Source organism: Empidonax traillii, unplaced genomic scaffold (genome assembly GCF_003031625.1).
Source record: "Empidonax traillii isolate 1590-97213 ecotype Southwest subspecies unplaced genomic scaffold, ASM303162v1 scaffold238:size1398292, whole genome shotgun sequence".
NCBI lineage: Eukaryota > Metazoa > Chordata > Aves > Passeriformes > Tyrannidae > Empidonax > Empidonax traillii.
The window spans coordinates 52,889-75,084 of NW_020955431.1; the positions used below are offsets into that span (position 1 = coordinate 52,889).

Here is a 22,196-nt window from a genome sequence, read left to right on the forward strand (position 1 = left end):
TGGGTTTGATCCTGCATCATTGAAGTCTATGGGAGTTTTATTCTGGTCTCAAGAAGAGCAACCCTAGATTTGCCTTGCAAATCTAGGTGGAGGATGTATGATCTGATAAAGCTTCTGAATGGGACCAGGAAACAGGGTTCTCATAACTTGTAGTTGTTCTTCTCTCACTGATGTTAAAATATGTCCCTTTAAACCCCAAATGGTAGCAGTGGTGGTAGGTCAAAATATAGCTGGTTTGGTTGTGTGACACTTGAGCGATATTTATTCAGCATTTCTTTCACTAAACCAGCTTAGTTTCAAAAAAGATAATATTGTTGTGTTTCTCATTTGTTGACTTGTTAAAAAAAAAAATGTATTTACAACCTGTAACATAAATGAAAGCATAACAACAATGGTTTTTCCAATAAAGCTAGATTACTGATAGGAATTACATGAAAGTTAGAGTGCTGTCCCAGTCTGTCAAGAGCAGAAGTTAATGTTGTTTAAGAGTAGAAACTCTTAAACTGCTTAAACTCTTAACTGCTTATGTACATATATATGGCTTTTCTTAATTTAGTCAGAGGATGCAGCAAAGATTTCAGAGGGGAACCTCACTATGATGGATTGGTAAGGACTAAGTACACTTCAGAACATCTGGTGTTAACTCATCAGATGAAACATTAAACATGAAATGCCTACTGAAAGTGCATCAAGGCATCTTATTTTTGTTGTGTTATACTCAGACTTTACCATTTCTGGTGGCTTTATGCAGTTTATAAACCTCAGAAGAAAGGCAGGTCCTTTCTTAACAGTGTCATTAGAAGTCAGGTTGTGGTTTCAGTTGTATGAAGTTCTAGCTGCTACTGTTAGAGTCCAGTAGCTGTAAAGTCCATGTTTTAGGACATCATCTGAGCTGTAGCTGTGTGATGGCAGTCAGTCTAAACTACAGGAAGTTTTTGGCTGACACATGATAAGGTTTGAGGTTGCTATTGTTAGTTTGTCTCCTGTGCACATTCCTGATGCGTATTCCCTGTTCAGGCAACAGGAGCTGGGCAGCTGGGATACAGGAGCTTTGCTGGGGAGGTGATAGCACCACAGTTCCTCAGGCTCTGTGGGCAGTATTCGTTTTGTTGCTTGGTCCCAAGCATTGGGCAGGGACACACTCTCTTCAGGTCTGTGAAGCTGCTGGTGAACCAGGAAGCCCATTGCACCATGCAAATCGTTTGGCACACTGGAAAGTTTTTTGGTTTTGCTGCCACCTTGGATTGTGGCACACACCTGTGAGCATTGCATGGTATTTAGTGTGGGAAAGGCAAGTTTGTCACCACACTCATAGTATACTCATAGTATAAGGGTCTGTTTCCACTGTTTACGTGAGATGTATTGTTGCATTTTTGAAACTCACTCTCTGTAGATCTAGAAGTTTTAAAGTAGATGAGAGAAGACATCCACTTTCAGAAATCCAGATAAATGCCGAATTCTCTGTGATATTGGCTTTCTCAAATGAATGGCTGCCTCAGATTCAGCATGAAAAAGGTGTGTGTGTCCATCTGCAACTTCCCAAACATACCAGTTGTGCATATTTACCAAAAAGAAACAGTGACCAGCCTCATCAATTAAGTAGTCTTTCAAAGGGAGAAATGATGATTTTTATTAAAAGTGGTGCAGCACGTAAATTAGCTTCAAAAAGAATTCACATGTCAAACAAAAATTGCATTTAGGAAAGCTGATTCTATCTTAAGTATCTCTTTCTGAGTCAAACATTAAGGGTTATGCTGGGTTGTATACTTAAACCAGCCTAGGAATTTCTCAGGGGAGAAATGGCTGTTCAGGATCTGAAATTGCTGTTTCCCTGTGACCACTGGCATGCCCAACATAACAAACCTCACACCAGCCTGGTTCTTACAGGAATGTACATTTCATTAGCCTCAATGGGCTCTAATCACATGTGTAAATGCTTTGTTTAAATTATTCCTGGTTTGATGCTGCTTTGGCCAGCACATAGGAGAGAACCTGGAGCCACGATGCATTTTGTCACACAGCTCTGAAGAGGAGTGAGGCATATGCACAGCTCCCTTACAGTGCATACCCAGCCGAAAGTCATAAGTCATCTGCACTGAGAAGACAAGACTTGTTACATCTGTTGCTTCCAGTGCTGCGTTTTCCGTGCTGCTGGCCAGTCCCAGGAGAACAGAGTCCTGGTAAGGCAGCAGTGAAAGTGTGTCTAACCAATCATGGAGTCTTAACAGTCTGTTTTCACCATGATCAGAAAATATGGAGGGAAGAAAAATCCACTTCTAGAGCAGGAAGAGCCATATTCTTATTTGAATATGATGCAGTAGATTGTAACACTATAAGTAAGAGCAGAACTTTTCTCCACACAATCATCTTAAAAATAGATAAACTCAGCCAAGTGTGTGGTTCATGTAACTAAGTAAAGATGGAACTAGTCTTACTGAAACAAAGGGCTGTCAACCCGTATCCCTGGCTGTGGATTCTGCAGGCTTTGAGGAAATGAATAGTGGCACCACAATTAAATCACTCAGAAGATGGTTGAATGTTAAATTAGTTAGACACCGATGTATATGTTACCATGTATTATAATTCATTCTTTCTCTCTCTCTGTATATATGTGTGTTTAGATAAATCATTTAATAGTTAGTTTGATAACCATATTGATGTTAAGGAGATTTATTGCCATCCATTTTGGGCAGCGGTGTACCATGTTAATAAAGCAAAGTTAATTTGCTCTATAGTTAACCCTTAAATCAACAGAGGTTTAGGAATTGGAACAAAGAAGTCGTTTGTGCAACATTTTTTTAGGAGGGAAAAATATATGGTGACTTTGATTGCAAGTATTGATGCTTACCAACACATCATCTATTGCAATGAGATGACAAACGTGGAGGTTTTTTCTCTACTGAATGCAATTAGTATCAATGCAGGAAGCACAGAAGGGGACAGGAGGTACCTGCTGTTCTAGCCAAGGTCATGTTGACTCACCTGTGTGTGGCCTCCATGGCAGCACAGATAGCTGTGATCTGCAGAGCTCCTCCATCTCATGTTCATATAAAATACAAGGAAATCAGTAAAGGGGCTTTTTGTTTTACTCATACTGGAAAGTTCAGAATTACAAGAAATACCTAATTTGATTTTGATGTGGTTCTTAGAAACATCAAAGAACTCAAGGAGGAGAATTTGCAGCTCTCAGTGGGAGGATGGGACAGGACTGTTGTTTTATAACGAAGCAGCCAGAGGAGAACATATTTATTGTCTTTTTCTGTGAAATAAATGTACATTTATTGCCCTTTTCTGTGAAATGAAGAACAAACAACTGTCTTCCTTTTCTGCCCCTGCCCTGCAAACACACACATGCACACATTTCGCTAGTCTTGTAAATGTAAATATATAGGAATGTAAAAATGTATAGGAATACATGAACAGCAGCTCAGAGGACCAAATTCTAAGAAAAATGCCAAAATTAGACTGACGCTACCTGAGATGTGCTGAGATGTAAGATGTAAAAGTAATTAACATACCAATTACATGGGTTTGAGCTGGGCCAAACTGCTTATCTGAACTGTCACGCAAATCTTGCTGTCAGCTAGGTAGACATCTGTGCTGGTCATAGAGATCCCCATCAACTCTGTAAACTTGAACTTCCCCTCTCTAGATTTTAAAAGTGTCTTAAATGCAGTGTTACGGGCTTCCTGATACTTAAAGGAGATCTCCAGACCATGCACTGCAAGTCTACTGCAGAGTAGCTCTTGTTCAGCCCACAGTATCCCTGGCTCCCTCAGGTTGAAGCGAGCCTTTGGGAATGATCCAAACAGTGAGAGCCATGTACAGCACCATGGGACATTTCTGGTGCAGAGGGGCATGCCCGCTGGCCACTCTGGCAAGGGGCAGTGCAGGAAATTAGGTGGCAGGGCTGGCCTCTGGTGCCTGTGCAGGCAGCAGCCCAGAGGCAGCAGCCCTACTGTGAATGGACCTCTGTGCCTGTGCCGGGGTGGGAATAATCTGCCCTTTCAGTGCTGTCCGACCTCCGGTGTCCTAGCAACACAAAGCTGTTCGACTGAATATTCTGTGGCGTTCCCCATTTACACATACAAGGTATTGGCTGTTCTTTAAGCCTGGCTGATTTCCCATTATGGCTTTCAAACAGCGCTTGATACAGGAAGGAGAAGGCACAGGGCTACTTAGGAGATAATTTTATGAAACCACATATTTTTTCGATGGAGGAATTACACTGGAATGTTTCCTTGCTTGAGAAAGCACCGAGCAGACCAAGCAAGTCTGTGCATTACGTCAGCCTTGTGCTTTGTAGGCATCTTTTATGGGCCACAGAGAGAGTGAACCATGTGCAGGGGCTAAATTCTTTGGAGAAGGAGAAACTGCTTGTGGCCTCAATATTGAAAAAGGGGTGTAATCAAGCAGTAACTTATTAATATTACTTGAATTTGACTTTGACTTTAAACTATGAAGTTGCTGCTCCTTAGGACCATACAACAAACATGGACACTCCAGACTTAAATCAATTAAAGACAACTCATACTTTTTTATTATTTTAAACCTTGTAGTTTGCAGAGGTGTGATTCATGATTGTTGCAGGGCCTTTCCCATTTTTGACAATTGGAGTAATTCAGAGAGGATTTTTATTATTTTGTAGTGAATATGTGAAGGCTTTATTATGACTTTTAATGTAAGCTAGTCCTTAGTGCTGCAGCCTGTATCTTCATGGACAGTCAGCCACAGTAAAATTTCAGCCAATCTGCCCTTGCTGGACCATCAAATACTTGCATAAATAAAGAAGGTTACAGAAGTCAGCATTAAGTTTCTTAAAATAAATAAAAGTAGTATTTTCTTCCATAACTGGCATGCCGAAGGAGGGCCAGTTAGATCTTTTAGTCTAACTCGGTGTGTGAGGAAGCCATTAATGTCTGCTGGAAGGAGGATGACATTCTGTTTTCTCTGAAGTGTCTGGTGGCTTGAGACAGTCCTACCACCATGGGTAGGCTCTTCAAATGAATGCAGACAGTGAGAAAAACTTGTGCTTTCTGTTTTGGATATGTCTTTGATTTTCATGGGTTTTATGTCTTTATCTGCTGGATATTAGAAATTGTTGTTGAATATATGCTCTTGGTATGGCTACTCCCTGATTACTATCAGGGCCTCTCATCTTTCTCAGTGATGAGCTCTTGAAGGCTTTTATTCAAATTCCTTGCTGCCTTTTTGAACTCAGACCTTTATTCTTATGGCTCTTACCTAAGTGGTTTCCAGTGTAGCCATCTCCTTTATTTTTCTCCAAAACCAGACATCGCATTTCAGTAGCAGTCATGCAGCTGAGGGGCATAGGTTAGCCCACAAATCAATAAACTGACTTCTGAAATAGCAGAAGTCTCTTTAAAGCAATGCCCCAGAATAGAAGAATATCAAGATGTAAATGGCATTTGGGCTTGGGGTCCAAAAGAAATAGGCTTTGATGTGACCTAGAGAAGCAGCAGGAAGGTGCCCAGGACTGAAGCAGAGAATAAAATGAGATTTGGATTTAGAATCCTCTTCTACTCTTCTTGTGCTCTACAAGTTGATGTCTCTTGTCCCTCTGTGGAGTGCAATGTTAGCTCCCTCCACCCATGAGCTGAAAGTGAGGTTTTTCCACTTCCTCCTTTCTACTTAGATGCAATGGAGAAGAGGAGGCAGTAGCCCCGTATCCTCTCTTCCCCTGAATGAAGCTATAGTCTGAAAAAAAGTTGCTCAGTTTTGTGTCACCAGGGAAAGCAAGGAGAGTTGTGATAATGTGGGTCAAAGTTATCTGCAATACTATTTGAGAATGTACTGCTGAAGTGATACTGTGTTAGCATTTCAGTGACAACTAGCTTCTTGGAGGGTTTCAAGTGTGAGATTACTTTTAGTAACTGTACACTAGGTATTAGGAACATCCAGGATTAGGTTCTTAATGGATTGTTACAAGGTTTTACAGCCAAGTCAGACTTCGGCTACGCCAGATGAAATTCATCTTAAACACATTCTTTCAAGTATTTTCATCCTAGTTTTCTGTCCCCTGATGAAACTTTATATCTTCTGGGAATAAATTATTCTTTATATATAATATATATATTATATATTTATAATATGTAATATATAATATAATATATAATATTTATATATATAATATATATAAATATTATATTATATATATATATATAAACTTTATATCTTCTGGGAAGCACCATTATCTGAAAAAAATCATGTTAGAGGGACCATCCTAAAACATAAATTACTGCTTTTAAGTATAGTAATGTATTTATGTGCCCAGCCTGCCAATAAATTGTCGAATAACAACAAAAAAAATGTAAAGTGTGGATGAAAAGTGTGGTATGGAGGAGTGAAAGTACAGGGAAAAATTAAAAATAATAAAAAAAGATGAAGAAAGCTGAGGTCTCAGTCCAAGTAAGTTATTTCGTGACATGGAGGGTCAGGGTTTCCCCGTCTGCATTCGGTCTGTATGCAGCCTCAGCAGACATGGAGTGGTATGTGCAGTAGTTTTCTTGACCTCTGCAATGAACAGGGGTGATGTTGTTGGCTATCTTGACATGGGGTTCATAAGGAAAGATAGCTGCGCTTGCAATTAGTACCTCACTGCATGTTTCTTCATGGTATGTCTGTGACTCAGGGAGCCTAATTGATTTTCTTCAGAAGCAGCCTGCTGACTGGTCACAGCATGGGGAGGATGAGACCAGATCGGGGTTTAGTCTGCAGGGACTGGAGGCTTTAGTGAGAATGACCTCAGATGAAATGGCAACAGATTTCTCAGAGGTGGAAAGGGGGGGTTTATGAAAAGTTCCAGCTGGGGTCCGTGTTGCGAGTCACACCTTCTGTCTGTGTGCTGTGAGACCCTGCCAGCAAGGCTTCAAACCTTAAATCCCTGTTTCCCAAATGATTTTAATTGCCTGTCTCACATGGATGGTCCTGCAGTTGCGGTTTTGGGACTAACAGCCCATGAGACTTGCTGTGCATTTCAATGGAGTCCCTGAATAATGTATTCAAGCAACAAGGGCTCACTTTAGCTGACAATTTAGGCAATCACAGAGCTCTAAATATGCACTTAAAAAACTTCAGTATCTCTGATGCTCAAGCCTGTGCCTTTAACAATCCATTCCTATTCCACAAAGGTTTAACCAGTGTATAAGGAAGAACAGTCATTCTGAGTAGCTAGCATTCCTCATATGAGAGAGCGAGCAAATTCTGTCTTTCTTTAGAAGAAATTCCGGATACCTTTAAAAAGGAAGGTGCACAAAGAGGCTGTTGTGTATTTACTCAGGGGTAGCATGTATTCCATACAAATCAAACAGAAAGATTACTCTGAAATGCAAGAGTACAGTGACAATAAGTAATAAAAAGTAGATTAAATATACTTGGGATTGTGATTTTATTGTTCATTGTTGATGAAAGCATGAAATATCAGCAAGCCAGTCAGAATCATTTGAGCATCTTTTCCCCAGTAAGGAAGTTAGTTCCAGCTTTTATCTTTGCTGAATATAGTCAAGCATGACCTGAAATATGACCACAACATCTTTGTAGATGTATCTAATGTCTTGATCTAGTTGAAATCCTCAAACACTAGTGCAAATTGTCAGTGTGGTAATGTACTATTTCATACCTCTTTAATGGGCTGCTGTCTTAAAAATGTCCTTGAGATGCCCTTGCTTGTAAAGTAAGCTGGGTGACAGGCTGAATATAAATACAAAAGCATTTTGACATTCATTTATTGGGTCTCCTGCTTTGACTGTTTTGGTACAGTAGAAGATCTCTAAGATTACAGTGTTCCTTCTATGCAGTACTATTTTTATCAGAGGAAACTCTAACCTGTGGCATGAGAGTGGCTAATTTTGAAGTCTGTCTCTTATCTGAAGTACTCAGGGCTGGAAGATGAGTCATGCAGGCCAAATGCAGTAGTTGGAGTTGGAAGAGATCAGCTAATCCCGTAAACTGCTTGCTGCTGGTAAATGCAGTGCTTTCACGTTCAGACCTGTAGAGACTGTAGCAAAGATCCAGCATATCATTACTGAGTTTGCAGTGAAATCCGGCATGGAGTTTGCAGCAGAATTTTTTAGAGGCACACGAGTTGTTGTAATATACCCATGCACTTTTTCTAGCAAATTATCACCAGCGGTGTTAGTAATTTTTACAGTCTTTTTATGGGGTTTTGGGGTGGGTATGTGGATAAAGGCCAGGAGGACTTTGGACACACAAAACATTTACTGTTATTTCAGATTTCAAATATTCCTTGACTTGCCAGTGCCAAACGGTAGAAATGCCAAATAAATTTTAGCTGTGGCATGTTCTTTGGTTTTATTCTCCTGTATTCTTCTGGTGTTTGTCTGAACACAAATACTCTGGGACAGTAAGGTAATGTCTTCCAAAACAAAGGCATCAAACTTGTCTATGTTTCAACCCATATCTGTTCCAGTTACAGCTAGCTGCATGCTGGAGAAGACCAGAGAGTGTTTTTTTCCTTGAAATAGGCTCTTAGGTGAGTGGGACCTGGTTTTCCAGGTCTTTGGGCAGGACACACATAGGTTACAATCCTCCTTGTGCTGGAAATGCAACAGTTCTGGGGTTGAAAATCTGTTGAAGCTGTTTCATCAAAGTTCAAAACCTACACTAAGGCAGAGAAAGACTGACCTCTTTTTACTTGCTACTGGTTTTCTCCTGAGTAAAATTGCCAGGAATTCATCTTAGGAGTAAAAGAGCAGATTTAAAAAAAACCTAAGAGATGGACAAAAGGTACTGGTGTTTAAATTTAAAAAATCACTTTTTTACATCCTCTTTTCTTTCTCTGCATGTGTCTTCCACCAAACACTTCGCTAAGCCAAGAAAATCAACATTTCTAAGACACTTCTAAGCAAAGCTGACATGGTTCTACTCAAGTTCTTAGAGAGAAATCTAGAAACAAGGGACTGGGATTTTTTCCCTTTCTCTTTCCCCCACACCTCCCCTACCCCCCCAGTCTCTCTGTGAAGTCCCTCCTGCCTACATAAAGTCTGTGAATCTGCTGTAATCTGTCATTACTGTGCCTGTACTCTTGTGAGGCAGCCAGGAATTCAGAAAGACAGAAGGATTTCCTCAGGGGGAGTCAGGTATCCTCTGTGTTTCAACAGGGCAGATGATGCAAAGAGCGAAAAAGTGTTGTGTTCTCTGTGTTACTCAGATGCTTGGGGTCTTCACTAAGGGTGCTGTCCAGGGAAAAGGGATGGTGTTGTTTTCAAAGCTCAGTCAGACTGTAAGCTAAGGATCTATTTTATCACTAAAATTATCCACAAGTGTTAGATGTCTGTCCTAATGGTGCTTCTAATCGTGATTTCAGGCAGAAGCTTTGCCCTTTAGGAGACTCACTACGGATCAGAGCAAGCATTTAGCAGCTTAAGGAGCCAAAGTCTCACCAGCAGAGACTCCAGGTCTCATTAAAGCCTTGGCATTGGTGCTGTCTGGTGCAAATTTAGTGGAGACTTTTGGATTCAGGAAATAATGAATTACAAGTTGTGTCTGCACCACAAAAAACAACCCTTATCAAATAGAACAGACCAGACTTGTAGTTATTAATTTCACATTAATGTTGCTCAGTGCCCCAGCATGGCTGTGACTGATGTGATTCCAGCTGTTGTCTGGTGATTTTGTGTGTGTAGTGGTTTAGTGGTGCCATTCCATGATAAAAGCGAACTATCTATTGAAAATTGAGTTGATTGCATCTCAGACAATTTTGGAAACTATCAGGACTTCCTTTCTTGTTGCCTTCTCTTTTATAAATTTGATTTTACTTTGCAGGAGTCTTAGTTTTAGGAATTATTTCAATTTTTTACTGTGGAAGATGTATTGTTTCTCTGTTCTCTTGCACTCTGGTTCAATAAATGCACCTGCAATTGATTTTTTTTAATTATGACAGGTCCTTCTGACTGATGTTATGCTTAAGGTTATCCCTTCCTGCGAGTTTTTACATGATTGAGATTGAAATCCTCTTCATTCACAGAGTAAAACTACCTGAGGTAGTAGTATTGGCAAGTTGTAAATTGGATCTGCTGGATTACTGTGGCTGCCAGTATGTGTGACTACATTTGTTCTTTCTGATTGGTTTTGTTAGATGTGGGAAACCCTGGATGCATTTCAGTGTTTAGGGTTTCGGCTCCCTCTATGACCAGCTGCAGCTCTTCTCCACACTGCAAGGTTTCATGCTTTTCTTTAAAAATGCAAGTATTTGAAATTAAGTGTCTGTGTGACTATCCCACCTTCTGGTGACAGAACAGGACTGTTTCAAATTTCAGTAGTTGCAGGAAAAATGTTATGAAAATGTGGCCTCTTCCTCTGTGACTTAAAAAAGTTTTTTAAAACAGTAACATGAGATTTCAAGCCAGCTGTGTGGGTGACTTGTGACTCTTAAAGTGTCTGGGGGTGACAATAAAAGGGTTAGGTGGTGCAGTAGCCATCTGGCTCTCAAAGTGGGAGGTGCTCCCTTGCAGAGGGAAAGGCTGCCTTGTGAGAGAGACATCTGTCACGTCACCAGCATTTTGCCTGGCTTTGCTGTATCCCCACTCCCCTCTATGCATCTGCCTCCCCACGTCAACACACCAAGAAGAGTGTTGTGTTTGCAAGTCTCATGAAGAATGTCACCTTTTGAGCCAGTGAGTTTGGGTGGGGGTGGGGTTAGTGGACTAAAAGTAGTTTTATTGTTAAACAAAAAGATTTATTGACCTGTGTCCGCTTGTGGCAAGCATCACCCTTCAGGTACACAAGTTGAAAAATGAATGTTTTTCACTATGATTTTTGTGTGTATATCTGTGTTCCTCTCTGCCTTTCCTGTCAGGCATCATCAGTTGTGTACACAGACAGGCAGACAGATGTGTGCATGGACATGCAAAGGGCTTAGCTTTGCCAGGCTAGTTCCCTAACTAACAGCACTCACTTGGCTGCCATAAAGTCGAGACATATAGAAAACACTGTTGGTAATACCATTCATGACAGTATCAAGGCCCTCATTGTAAGCATTCATGCTGTGTGTTCACTATAATACAAAGATTTTTCTTATGGTATGTTTTACTTGTCGTGGCAAAATTCAAATGAAACCCATTGTTGAGAAAGATGAATTTGTTGACATCTTTCACAGAGGTGTTTTTCCCATTTAGAACTTTCATTTTTTTTATACATGTGGGTATTGAAATAAAACATTAAATCATATTTGTAACAGTGTCATTAATGTAACAACAACCAGAGCGGTGCAGAGTTGATGTAGCTCTGGAGTGTCCCTTGGATGCTGTTGCAGAGGGAGGGCAAAAGGAGCTGTTGGCTGTGGCTGATGTTCTCCATAGCCCCAGTCTGCCCACTGGCACCAGACTGGGTCCTGTTGGCACACACGCAATGCTAATTACCCCAGGCAGGACAGGGCTCACCGGGGTGACCAGTGTTCCTAGATCACAACTGTTTTTTGATTTCGTTCAGTGCTATTGACTGTGGAGGAAGGGCCAGGCTGTGGTGCTTTTCCATTGGAAAGTCTTTCTCTATTGGAGGAACAGTGAGTGATGGGGAGCGTTAATCTGTGCAGCTCTGCAGCAGCCTGCTGCAGAAGGGCTGCTGCATCTGCAGAGGAGTCTCCCATCTCTGCTCCAGAAAATAAAGTAATGGAAGGACCAATAGCAAACTTTTGGTTTAGACATTTTGTCTTTTAAAGAAGGCAGGTAGAAGCCAATTTATCAAAATTTTTGAAGCTACCTAATTAACAACTCGGAGGTGTCATGTAGTGTTTTGTTTTGTGGATAAAGGCATTGATTGAAAGGTTATACTGGATATTTGAAATGAACTTTTGACTCTGTGCTTTCCTGAATTTGGGGGAGTAATTTATTTGCTAAGTTGAACATGAGGCATGATTAAAGCCAGTTAATAAACACAGTTGCCCAGTGCTTGATCTTGCTGTCCTACTGAAGACTTTCAGATCTTTATGTGAACCTCTGACTGTTTCTATGAGATCCCCCTGTCTCAACTTCTTGCAAAATATTAAACACTGTACTCCGGCCCTGCAAATGACTGTGCAGCAGGGTAAGCTGATGGTTTAAAGTGGATGATGATAAATCATGCTGATAAATTAAATGTTTTATTTACATGTGGTGGCATTTTGGTACAGGAGTTGCCCGTGCTTTGCCAGGCAGCAATTAGTGCTATCTTGAGTAGCTTTGCATGGCTGTGGCTGGTTTACCTCAAAGGGTGGTGAAAGCACAGGTGACCCTCGGGATTCTCAGATGGGATGACAGGATCCCTGAAGCTGCCAACAGCAGAAACATACTGATTAGTATTCACAGGTTTTCATAACTGAGTGGCTGGAGGGTTATCTGTTTTCTAAATGAAAAATTATGCTGAAAGAACTGCAGGCAAAATAAGGGAAACTTACTTCAGATAAGCAGATTTTTTTTTTTTCTGTTTACAAAAGACAATATGTTTACTCTTTAGCAACAAATAGAAACTCTTTTAAATACAGCTCATTAAAGATTTGGGGTACCAGTGGCAAATTTTCATCCCTGTCCACATCAGATAATTGTCAATATACTAAAATTTGAGTATTTTCTGTCCTTCTGGTTTTGTTTTTTATTAAAATCACACCACTGTATTTGTTTATCTTCAACATTTGGGATCATCTACAGGGACTTTAAATTCAATTGCTAAAGAAGCAAAATAGTCAAGCTTATAGCTGTTGACCTCTTAGCTGCCTGTGCATCTTTCTGTTGTTTCTTTCTGCACAACAGAGGTCTGCAAATATACATGAGACGGAAAGAGAAAGCTGATTAGATTAAATGACTGTAAATGCTGTGTCTGTGGAAACGATACTGTGTGATTATCCTGTGATTTCCATTCTGTAGATACATTTTTGTATGCTCAGAACTGCTAATATCCTGTAAGACATTGTGTAGCCAGTTTTGCGCCTTTGTGCATTTCAGATTCATACAATTTTCCCTTTCTTTATTTCCCTTGACATCTCTAACCATTGCTATTAAAACTGTTGGTTTGAACCTGCTCATTTTAGATGCCAGACCAGTTTGATCAGACAGTGGTGCTTAACCAGCTGCGCTATTCTGGGATGTTGGAGACGGTCAGGATTCGGAGGGCTGGTTTCCCAGTCCGGAGGCCCTTTCAAGACTTTTATAAAAGGTAAACACACTGACACGTATGAGCGCTTCAGCTGTAAATCACGGGTACCAAGTCAACATTCCCGTGTTGAGGAATAAAAATAAAAAGAAAAAAAATAATATGGCAAAAATAGAACTTATTTCTTAAATGAAGCAATAAATTCTTTTTGTTTGCCAGGTATGAAGTCCTCATGAGAAACTTAACTCTGCCTGAAGATTTAAATGAGAAGTGTGCTGTCCTACTTCGTCTCTATGACAGCACAAGCACTGAATGGCAGCTTGGAAAAAATAAGGTAAAATAATCTGACTGTGCATATTGTGAGGCTGGTGCTTGTACAAAGCTGAGGGGATAGGATTTAGACTGCGCAGCTGCAGAGATGTAGTTTGTAATGGTAATTACTTCTGGCCTTAAAAGAAGCTGTGCTTGCCTGTTGGTGCTCTTGAAAGACTTATAGCAACAATTAATGATTGTGCTGAGGAATTTGCTGTCCAAGGCACTTAAATATTGACTGGTGATTTCAGTCATGGAGAAAGAGTCAACTTGAATTCTCTGTCACTGCTCACAAGTGATAGCACTGGTGAGGATCAGAACTTGAAATATGGCATTTGGATTTTATCATCTTTAGAAGTATGGAGTATGTGAGGTAGCACTTCTTTTCTTCAGGGCTGCTCCACTCATACTAGTAAACCTACCTACAAGATGCCTCCTCAGTGGTAGAAACTGGGGAGGAATTTTAGCCAGTGTTCACGTGGCAGAGTTGAGCTTCAAGATGTGTTTGTTATTCTAGTCTGAGAGTCTTTTTCAGAGGTAAACTAGACATTGATGTGTTCAACCGGACAACCTGAACTTTGGCCAGAGCTGCCTTTTTTTAAAAATCAAATTATTTTAATTAAAATAATTAAATTTTAAGTTGAGAAGTAAAACAATCCAGGTGGTTTTGCATGCTCATTTTGCAAGTTTGATTTCAGAAAACAGATTGTGATTTGTGCTGTTGGATTTCAGTAAATGCTTTCACAAGCATTGCGGACTCAAGAGAAGATTCCCCATTGCAGGATTTGAGATTTCCTAAATATTGAAAAGTTTTTTAAAACCTTTCTCAGTGCCATAAGGTAGCAAAAATATTTTTTAAAATCTTAATGATTTCTGTATGAAACATGCTTCCCCTTATCCTTTTCTCCTGAGAACTGCATAGTTTTGAAGGGTTTCTTTCATTTTATATGCTTAAGGAGTCTCAGATTTCTATTGGGAAAGTTGTTTTAATCATTTTACAGTTACTGTAATAGAATATTAAATATTCTGCTAGCAATTCATGTCATCTTCCATCCCATTTTTGTAGACAATGGCTTACAGGCAGCACTGTGGTAACATTAAGCTGCAGAGTTGGGCTGTATTTCCCATTATACTTTCAGATGTAGTGTGTTAACAATATTTATGCATGGACTCCGGAGAGTGCTTTGGCATCTTAGGGACATATATTTATCAGAACCTGAAATTGTTTTAATCAACTGCTCGTCAGGACCTTGGCAGGAGTCAAAGCTCTGTTGTAACTTCCCTGACTGGGGTTTGGCTCGTCCTCCCCCAGGAGCTGCCTGTGCATTTGTAAGAGTCTTTATAAACAGCTTATTGTAGAGGAAAACAAGGGGGCATTGGTTTCAGACTGAACATGGGATGGGGCACTATCCTGCCCCTACGTTATTTAAAATGGATAATAATGACATTGCAATGATTTAGCTTCAGTGTGACTTTTTTTTTTTTTTCGTCTCTTACATCTCCAGCTGCAGTGCACCTGCTCAGGAAAAGACATTGACCTGGGCTTAACATCTGCTTAGCATCCATTTCTGTTCAGGAAGTAGCTTAATACCTCTCTGAGCAGAATTTTGTTGCGGTTTTAAAGCTACTGTGTGCAGAGCAAAGAAAGATTGCCCACTGAGTGAAAGAAAAGGCTTTTTCCACTAGTAAAAACATAGTATAGAAAAAGCTGCCCAGTGCAACTTGGACATTAGAACTCTGACACTTTCTGTGGAACTTTTTATGTTCCTTACTTTTGGGTAATTTGTGCTAGAAAGTCCCTTTCTAGTTTTGTTCAAAACTCACAACTGTACCTCTCCTCAAGAGTGCTTCCTCTTTGGCTTTGATGATGGGCTTTTTTTCTCATAAATGCAGAGGGGAAAACTAGCTTCTTTTGCATTTGAACACCCCCAGAAGTCTATTAGGGTTCTTTTTTTAGGTGGGGTTTTTTTTGCGGGGAGGGGAAAAGGAATTTTTGGGCAGTGATTTTGTGGGTTTTTTTTCACAGCAAGAGAAAACCTTGAACACTTCAAGAAAGCAGTTCTGCTTTTAGATGTCTTTACAGCCCTTCTCCCTTAGCAGATCCCACCCTGTCCATGAACTTTCCTTATTGCCACATTGTGGTGTGCAACCTGGCTCTCATCCTGCTTAATCAAAATGTTGCTGGATTGGCTATTTCCAGCTGCCCATGTGTCAGGCAGCAGCATGCCAGGCTGTTGTCACCTATAGCTGATACCAGCAGACTTGGCCTTCGAAAAAGAGAAGTTGAGAAGAGCTGCAAAAAGCGCTGACAGCAGATAGCTCACCAGTATGTGACTGTGTGGTAAAGAGCAGATGTCAGGGCAGGTGGAAGAGGGAAGCTGCCTTCCTTGTGACCCTGCTTGACTGGAGAAGCAGTTTTATTCATTTAAGGCAAAATAAGCTGTGTTAGTCAGTGTATGTCAATGCCACATGCTAAAGCTGCCTCTACGAGGCACTAGGTGGTCCATGTGAGTGATCCAGGTTAGTACTTGGAAGAGTACCTGGGAAGCAGGGAGAGGGGCTGCCTGTGGGTGAGGGGCTGGCTGTGGTGGAGTGTCTGACCCTGGAAGCCCTTTCCGTGTAACAGCAGGAAAGCACAGTCAAGTCAACGTCAATATGAAACCACTCTCATTTCTGTTTACTTCTGCAGTCCTATAGCAGTGTCTTTGGAAGCAGCAAGGCTTGTAAATCACAACCTGATGTGACTGGGGAACAGCTAAATTATTGGAGTGGTATTACTCAAAATGGGAAGTTCATTTTAAGTCCTGCAGCTTCTCTGGCCTGTGTTAATCTTTGGTGGAAGAAGCTGTTCAATGAATCCAGTAATTATGTTTTTTCTTTGAAAAACCCTGCTCCTAATTAAAAATTAAAAAGAGTAATCACTCTTCCCACTGAAATCCAAAGTAAGAGGATCATCTACAAGTATTTTCTTTTAAGAGAATACTTTATTTTCTTATAAAGTGTAAGAAGAGGAAATTTCTGAGGAAATAGTACATTTGTCCATGAATTCAAAGCTGAGGCTTGCTGTTTGGCAGCACCACGGCTGTCCATTAAATATAATGTTCTCCAAAAGTTGTTAACCAGAAGTTTTCTTATGTAGGTGTTTCTCCGGGAGTCCTTGGAACACAAGTTGGAGAAACAGCGAGAAGTGGAAGTCACTAAGGCAGCAATGATTATCCGAGCACACATCTTAGGTTATGCAGCCCGGTAAGTGACTAGATGAGAATATTAATTATCAGGATTTGAAATAAGTGGATGGGGTGTCAAGGAGTTAAATCCTTCTGACACAATTCTTAGCTTTTTCTGAGGACCAGGCATTCAAATCTAGTAAGAGGCTTTTGAAAATACCAGCTGAAAATACCCATGAATAAAACAAAGTTTGAATTGTTTTAATATAATTAATAGGACAGTGTAGAAATTTGGAGGTCAGCCAGTATCCATTGGATTGTATCATGACTTTAGATCCATGGTATTAGATCCATGGTAGGAACTCCAGCTGGATAGCACCTAGTGGGGCTGCCCCAAATTACCAGCTGAGATCATGATTTATCTTTGCTTCATCATGGTGAGAAAAGGCAAATAAAGCTAATCTGTTTGGTTCTTAGAGAACCATGACATTAGGTTACTGATTAATGTTCCATTTGTCTACCTGGCTTCGTGCATTATGTGTTAGGTGGAGTTGCTCATCCCATTTGTTTATTTCTCTGGTGTTTTTACAAGTCAGTTGAGGACAGTTTAAGGAAGCTTGTTTGCATAATGAGGTAATTTCTTTTCATGTGTATATTAGCCCTGTTCTTATATTCTGACCAGTATGTTACTTAAAAACTATATCCTTTTTTAAATGATAGAGTTATCCTGCTGTTGATGGTCTTCCTTTTCAGAGATGTGAGATGACTATCTATGTATATTCTTTCTCTTCATTTGTGCACACACACAGAGCTGTCCTTTTAGCATCTCCTTCTCAGGGGGGTAAGAACATGTAAGACAGGTAATGTGCATTTCCTTAAATGAAGACACAGACAGTGCTGTCAAAGCAATGAGAGAATCTCTTTCTTCTCAAAGGGAGAAGAATGTGAACAACAGTGGGGAAACCATCACAGAGCCAGAGTTACCACTGAGAGGAGACCTCATTGCAGTCCACAACTTCCTCATGAGGGGAAGAGGAAAGGCAGGCACTGATCTCTGTTGTGACCAGTGACAAGACCTGAGGGAATAGCCTGAAGTTATGTCAGAGGAGGTTTAAGCTGGATATTAGAAAAAGCTTCTTCATCTGGAGGGTGGTTGGGGACTGGAACAGGCTCCCCAGGGAAGTGATCACAGCACCAAGCCTGACAGAGTTCAAGAAGCGTTTAGACAATGTTCTCAGGCACATGGTGTGATTCTTGGGGATGATCCTGTGCAGGGTTAAGAGTTGGACTCAATGATCCTTGTGGGTCCCTTCCAGCTCAGCATATTCTGTGATTCTGTGATTGCAGGTCACCATGGCAAAATCCCTCATAACTGCTCCTTAGTTTGTTGTTTCATTAGAATTTTGCTTCTTTATTTTTTGCCCCCAGAAAGCGGTATAGAAAGGTTCTCTACTATGTGGTTGTGATACAGAAGAACTACAGAGCCTTCAGTGGTAGGAAAAAGTTCCTGTGCCTAAAGAAAGCAGCCATAGTTCTTCAGAAGCAGCGGCGAGGCCAGCTGGCTCGACGTCTTTACAGGGAGCGACTAGAGGAGAAGTGGAGACAAGAGGAGGAAAGAAGGAAAAAGGAGGAAGAAAGGTACAGTATGCTGTCTTACATCACTCTCCTGTCTGTGGCCATATTAGGTGTTGGTCTAAATAGCCTTTTATTTTAGGCTGTTCCAAATCAAGGGATTTTGAAAACCTTTGCTGCTTTTGCTAAAAGATGCATGTAGCTATCGTAGTAGTTTCATATTCACAAACATATTTGCGGTGACCTTATTTTTGGCTGTCTTTTCCATGTGGCAGATGATCTCTGTAAGTTGAGCTATTGCTCTAGAAAAGGAATGTGATGAGCTTATGTTGAGCTTGATTGACTAACTACTCTTCCTTCACTTCTAGGGAAAGACAAAGGCAAGAAGCAGAGCGTCTTGCCCAGCAGGTAAATGATATTCCTAATGCTTTCAGCCCTTCTGTTTATTTGAGTATCTCAACCCAGCAATTAAAAAAATAAAAGGCATCTCTAGCATTTAAACTAAACTTATTACAGGAGTTGGCAGATAAAGCCAAAGGAAACTCAATACAGTTGTTTGCATGGAAATTTCCTTCACCCATGCTTTCATTTCATTTCTGGAAAAGACTGAATTTTCTGCACATTCTTGAGCTTCCAATATCTCTGAACAAATGGAATCATGGTTGAATTTTTCTTTTTCTTTCCTTTTCTTGCTGATATTTTAAATGAATGACATGGTGCAGTATAGTGCTTTAGAAATAAATTTTAAGAATGAATCTTGCATTTAGGGGCTTTATTTGATTTTGTTTTGTTTTGTTTTATATGCAGGCTGAAGAAGAGAGAAAAAAGCAGGAACTGGCGGCCATTCAGAAAGCCCAGAAGGAGGCAGAGCTGAAGCAAGAGGTGGAGAAGCAGAAGGAAAGCAGGCAGGTGGAAGAAATCCTGCGTTTGGAAAAAGAAATCGAAGACCTGCAGCGTGTAAAGAAGCAGCAGGAGCTGTCCTTGACAGAGGCTTCATTACAGAGGCTGCAGCAGCTTCGAGATGAGGAGCTCCGGCGGCTTGAGGATGAAGCATGTCGAGCAGCCCAGGAGTTCCTGGAATCTCTGAACTTTGATGAGATTGACGAATGTGTCCGAAACATTGAGAGGTCTCTCTCTGTGGGCAATGGGTACCCTGCAGAGCTAACTGAACAGACTGGAAATGCCTGTAGTGAAAAGCCCAATTTTAACTTCAGCCAGCCATATCCTGAGGAGGAGGTAGATGAGGGCTTTGAAGCTGATGATGATGCATTTAAGGATTCGCCCAACCCAAGTGAGCATGGCCATTCCGATCAAAGGACCAGTGGCATCAGAACAAGCGATGATTCCTCAGAAGAAGATCCCTATATGAATGATACTGTGGTGCCAACAATTCCTGCTGTTGGTGACACCATGCTTATACCTCCTGCCCACGACACAGTCAGTCTCCACAACTCTTCGAGCGGTGAATCCACATACTGCATGCCAGAAAACGTGTCGTGTAGACCCCCAAATTCTGTGGAACTTATTTCTCCCGACGGGGACTACGATTACGACCAAGATGATTATGAAGATGGTGCTATTACTTCTGGTAGCAGTGTGACCTTCTCTAACTCGCACAGTAGCCAGTGGTCACCGGACTACCGGTGCTCAGTGGGGACTTACAATAGCTCTGGAGCATACCGATTTAGCTCTGAGGGAGCTCAGTCTTCTGTAAGTATCACTGGTTTTATTATCTAATAAATGATATGTGCTTTCTGACTTTTTTTTTCTCCTGCTGTGCCCCTGTAGAGTCACTGTAGCTGTTCTGAGAAAAGTCTGCGCTGTGTAGCTTGATTTGCTTAGAGTGCATATGGAAACAGTTGTCTGTTGCCATCTAGATGCCACTGGGGTGAGTGCATTAGAGTCAGAGATAGCTCAGATGCTACTTGCAGTCCTGGGCTTCTGCACGGATATGGTTTTAACTGTTATAATGCAGAACTGCACGTTCCTTAGAGGAGTTCAGTGCATGGCCTTGGATGCCGTTTATAAGCAAAGTTCTTCTCTGTGTATATGTTTGGAGTTGGGGTACCAGGTAGCATGTTGGGGAATTGATTTCAGGAAAAACAGATTCAGTTGCATGCAAGTTGCAACAGTATTGAAAATAAGCTGCTTGAAGAAGTCCTTGAAATGACAGGCATATTTTGAGGTGACTTGGAGAATAAAGTTCACACGACGGCAGATGTTAAAGTTATTGAAGCAGACAGTCATACTGAGGAGCTCTTTTTCAGTGTTGTTTACTGAGTATACCATGGGCTTTACTCCGCAAATAGTTTTGAAAGAATATGATTTCCTCTACCACTCACCGAGTAATTCTGTGAGACTATCTCACCAAGTGAAAAGGTATTTCAGCAACACTGACTTGTTTAGAAGGAAAACTTTAACACTAGAATAGCTAATACAGTTGAAGCAATGAAAACCAGTCAAAGAGGCATCCTGGGTGTATTTGTTGTGTAATCACACAGTTTAGGCTGCAATGTACTCCCTCCTTTGTTAGATGGATGAAAAACAATGAGGAATTATGTTCTTGCGATACATGATAAAATGCTTTAGCTACAGACTTCTAAACCAATCTTATCTAAACTCTTTCTTGAGAGATTTTGATCTTTATTTCCTTTCTTCTGTAGTTTGAAGACAGTGAAGAAGATTTTGACTCCAGGTTTGATACAGATGATGAACTTTCCTACCGGAGGGATTCAGTCTATAGCTGTGTCAGCCTGCCCTACTTTCACAGCTTTCTGTACATGAAAGGTACTGGGTGAATCAGAATTTGCTAAATATACAAAATAACCAGAAATATTTATTGTATTTTACACTCCCATTCCTGTAGAGTTAAGCCATTTTTTTATTTTGCAAAGGACGATGGAAAAGTGACTATTTACTTTGAGCTGTTCTCGAATTAAGTTACTTGCAGTAGCTTACCCCTCTGCATGGGTTTAAATCACTAAATCCGTGGTTTAAAACCACTAAATCAGTGTTTTTCCCCTGTGCAAAGAAAGATCAATATTTTGGGCTGCCTCTGTTCCATTTTATCTTTGCTGGCTCGCAAACAATGGAATATTCAGCATAAATATAGAAAAATAACTCAAAAAGTCAAATTGTACCAATTGACCTCAAGTTTTGAGCAAATCAGATTCTTGCTTCCAAAACCTTGTAACATAGACAGCATTCTACACTGCAGATCAGTTTTATCGACCTTAGTCAAATATCACTTTGGATTTGGAACACACAAAAAAGGTTATGTGCAGCAAAAGGGTGTGAGAGACTCTTAAAGAACATACACAGCAGTTCTCTGGTTAAAACTGTTAGGTATATCTCCTGATGATTGATTAGCAAATTATAATCTCGGTGAATCCTTATATGATATCCATCACTGTAGCATAGCTTATTTTTCTGGAACAGGAACAGTGATGAATGTATGCACCACTATGTTTGTGTGAAAAATAATGCAGCAGTCAGTAACAGAGCTTTTGCTGACATGGCAAGGAAGAAGTTTTTGTGGGATCACAGGAGTATATTGTCTTGGTTAAGGTTTTTAATGACTGTTTAACTACAGTGCAAGGTACGTTGTCTACTGTATAGCCACACTTTGGTATGACAGAGTTCCCACTGGTGTATTTCATACTCTAAATATAGCTTTGTCAGGTTTTGTGGGTTTGAGTTAACCATTGTTACCTTCCAACAACCTGGAGAGAGGAAGGAGTTTAACACCAGTCTTTTCTTAGATTATCATTGAAATACATTGAAAACAGTGTTTAAGATTGGATTTTCATGTGCAGTATGACTTTTCAGTAATTTATTATTTATATAAAAAAAAATGGCCAGTCTCTTCACGAACGAAGAACCGGGGAAGGTCTTTACACCTTCCAGCCTGCGCATTGGATTTTTTAGGTGAGACACAGTGTGCGCGGAACTGAGCCCACCCTTTAATCCTGAGGTTCATCTGCCGGGGCCAAGCACGCTTGGACGGTGGCAGCGAGGTCCTCAGGACGTAGATGGATTGCC

General features: G+C 40.7%; 1 protein-coding gene across 1 annotated transcript in view; it reads left to right on the plus strand.

Annotated features, from left to right (window-relative positions):
* Positions 1–22,196, plus strand: part of MYO10 (myosin X) — a 93,044-nt gene that overhangs the window by 47,628 nt on the left and 23,220 nt on the right. The window contains exons 19-25 of the mRNA XM_027888433.1: positions 13,043–13,167; positions 13,324–13,438; positions 16,556–16,662; positions 18,012–18,221; positions 18,524–18,563; positions 18,963–19,865; positions 20,819–20,942. Of these exons, the coding sequence (XP_027744234.1) occupies positions 13,043–13,167; positions 13,324–13,438; positions 16,556–16,662; positions 18,012–18,221; positions 18,524–18,563; positions 18,963–19,865; positions 20,819–20,942 (1,624 nt within the window). The remainder of the gene's footprint in view (positions 1–13,042; positions 13,168–13,323; positions 13,439–16,555; positions 16,663–18,011; positions 18,222–18,523; positions 18,564–18,962; positions 19,866–20,818; positions 20,943–22,196) is intronic.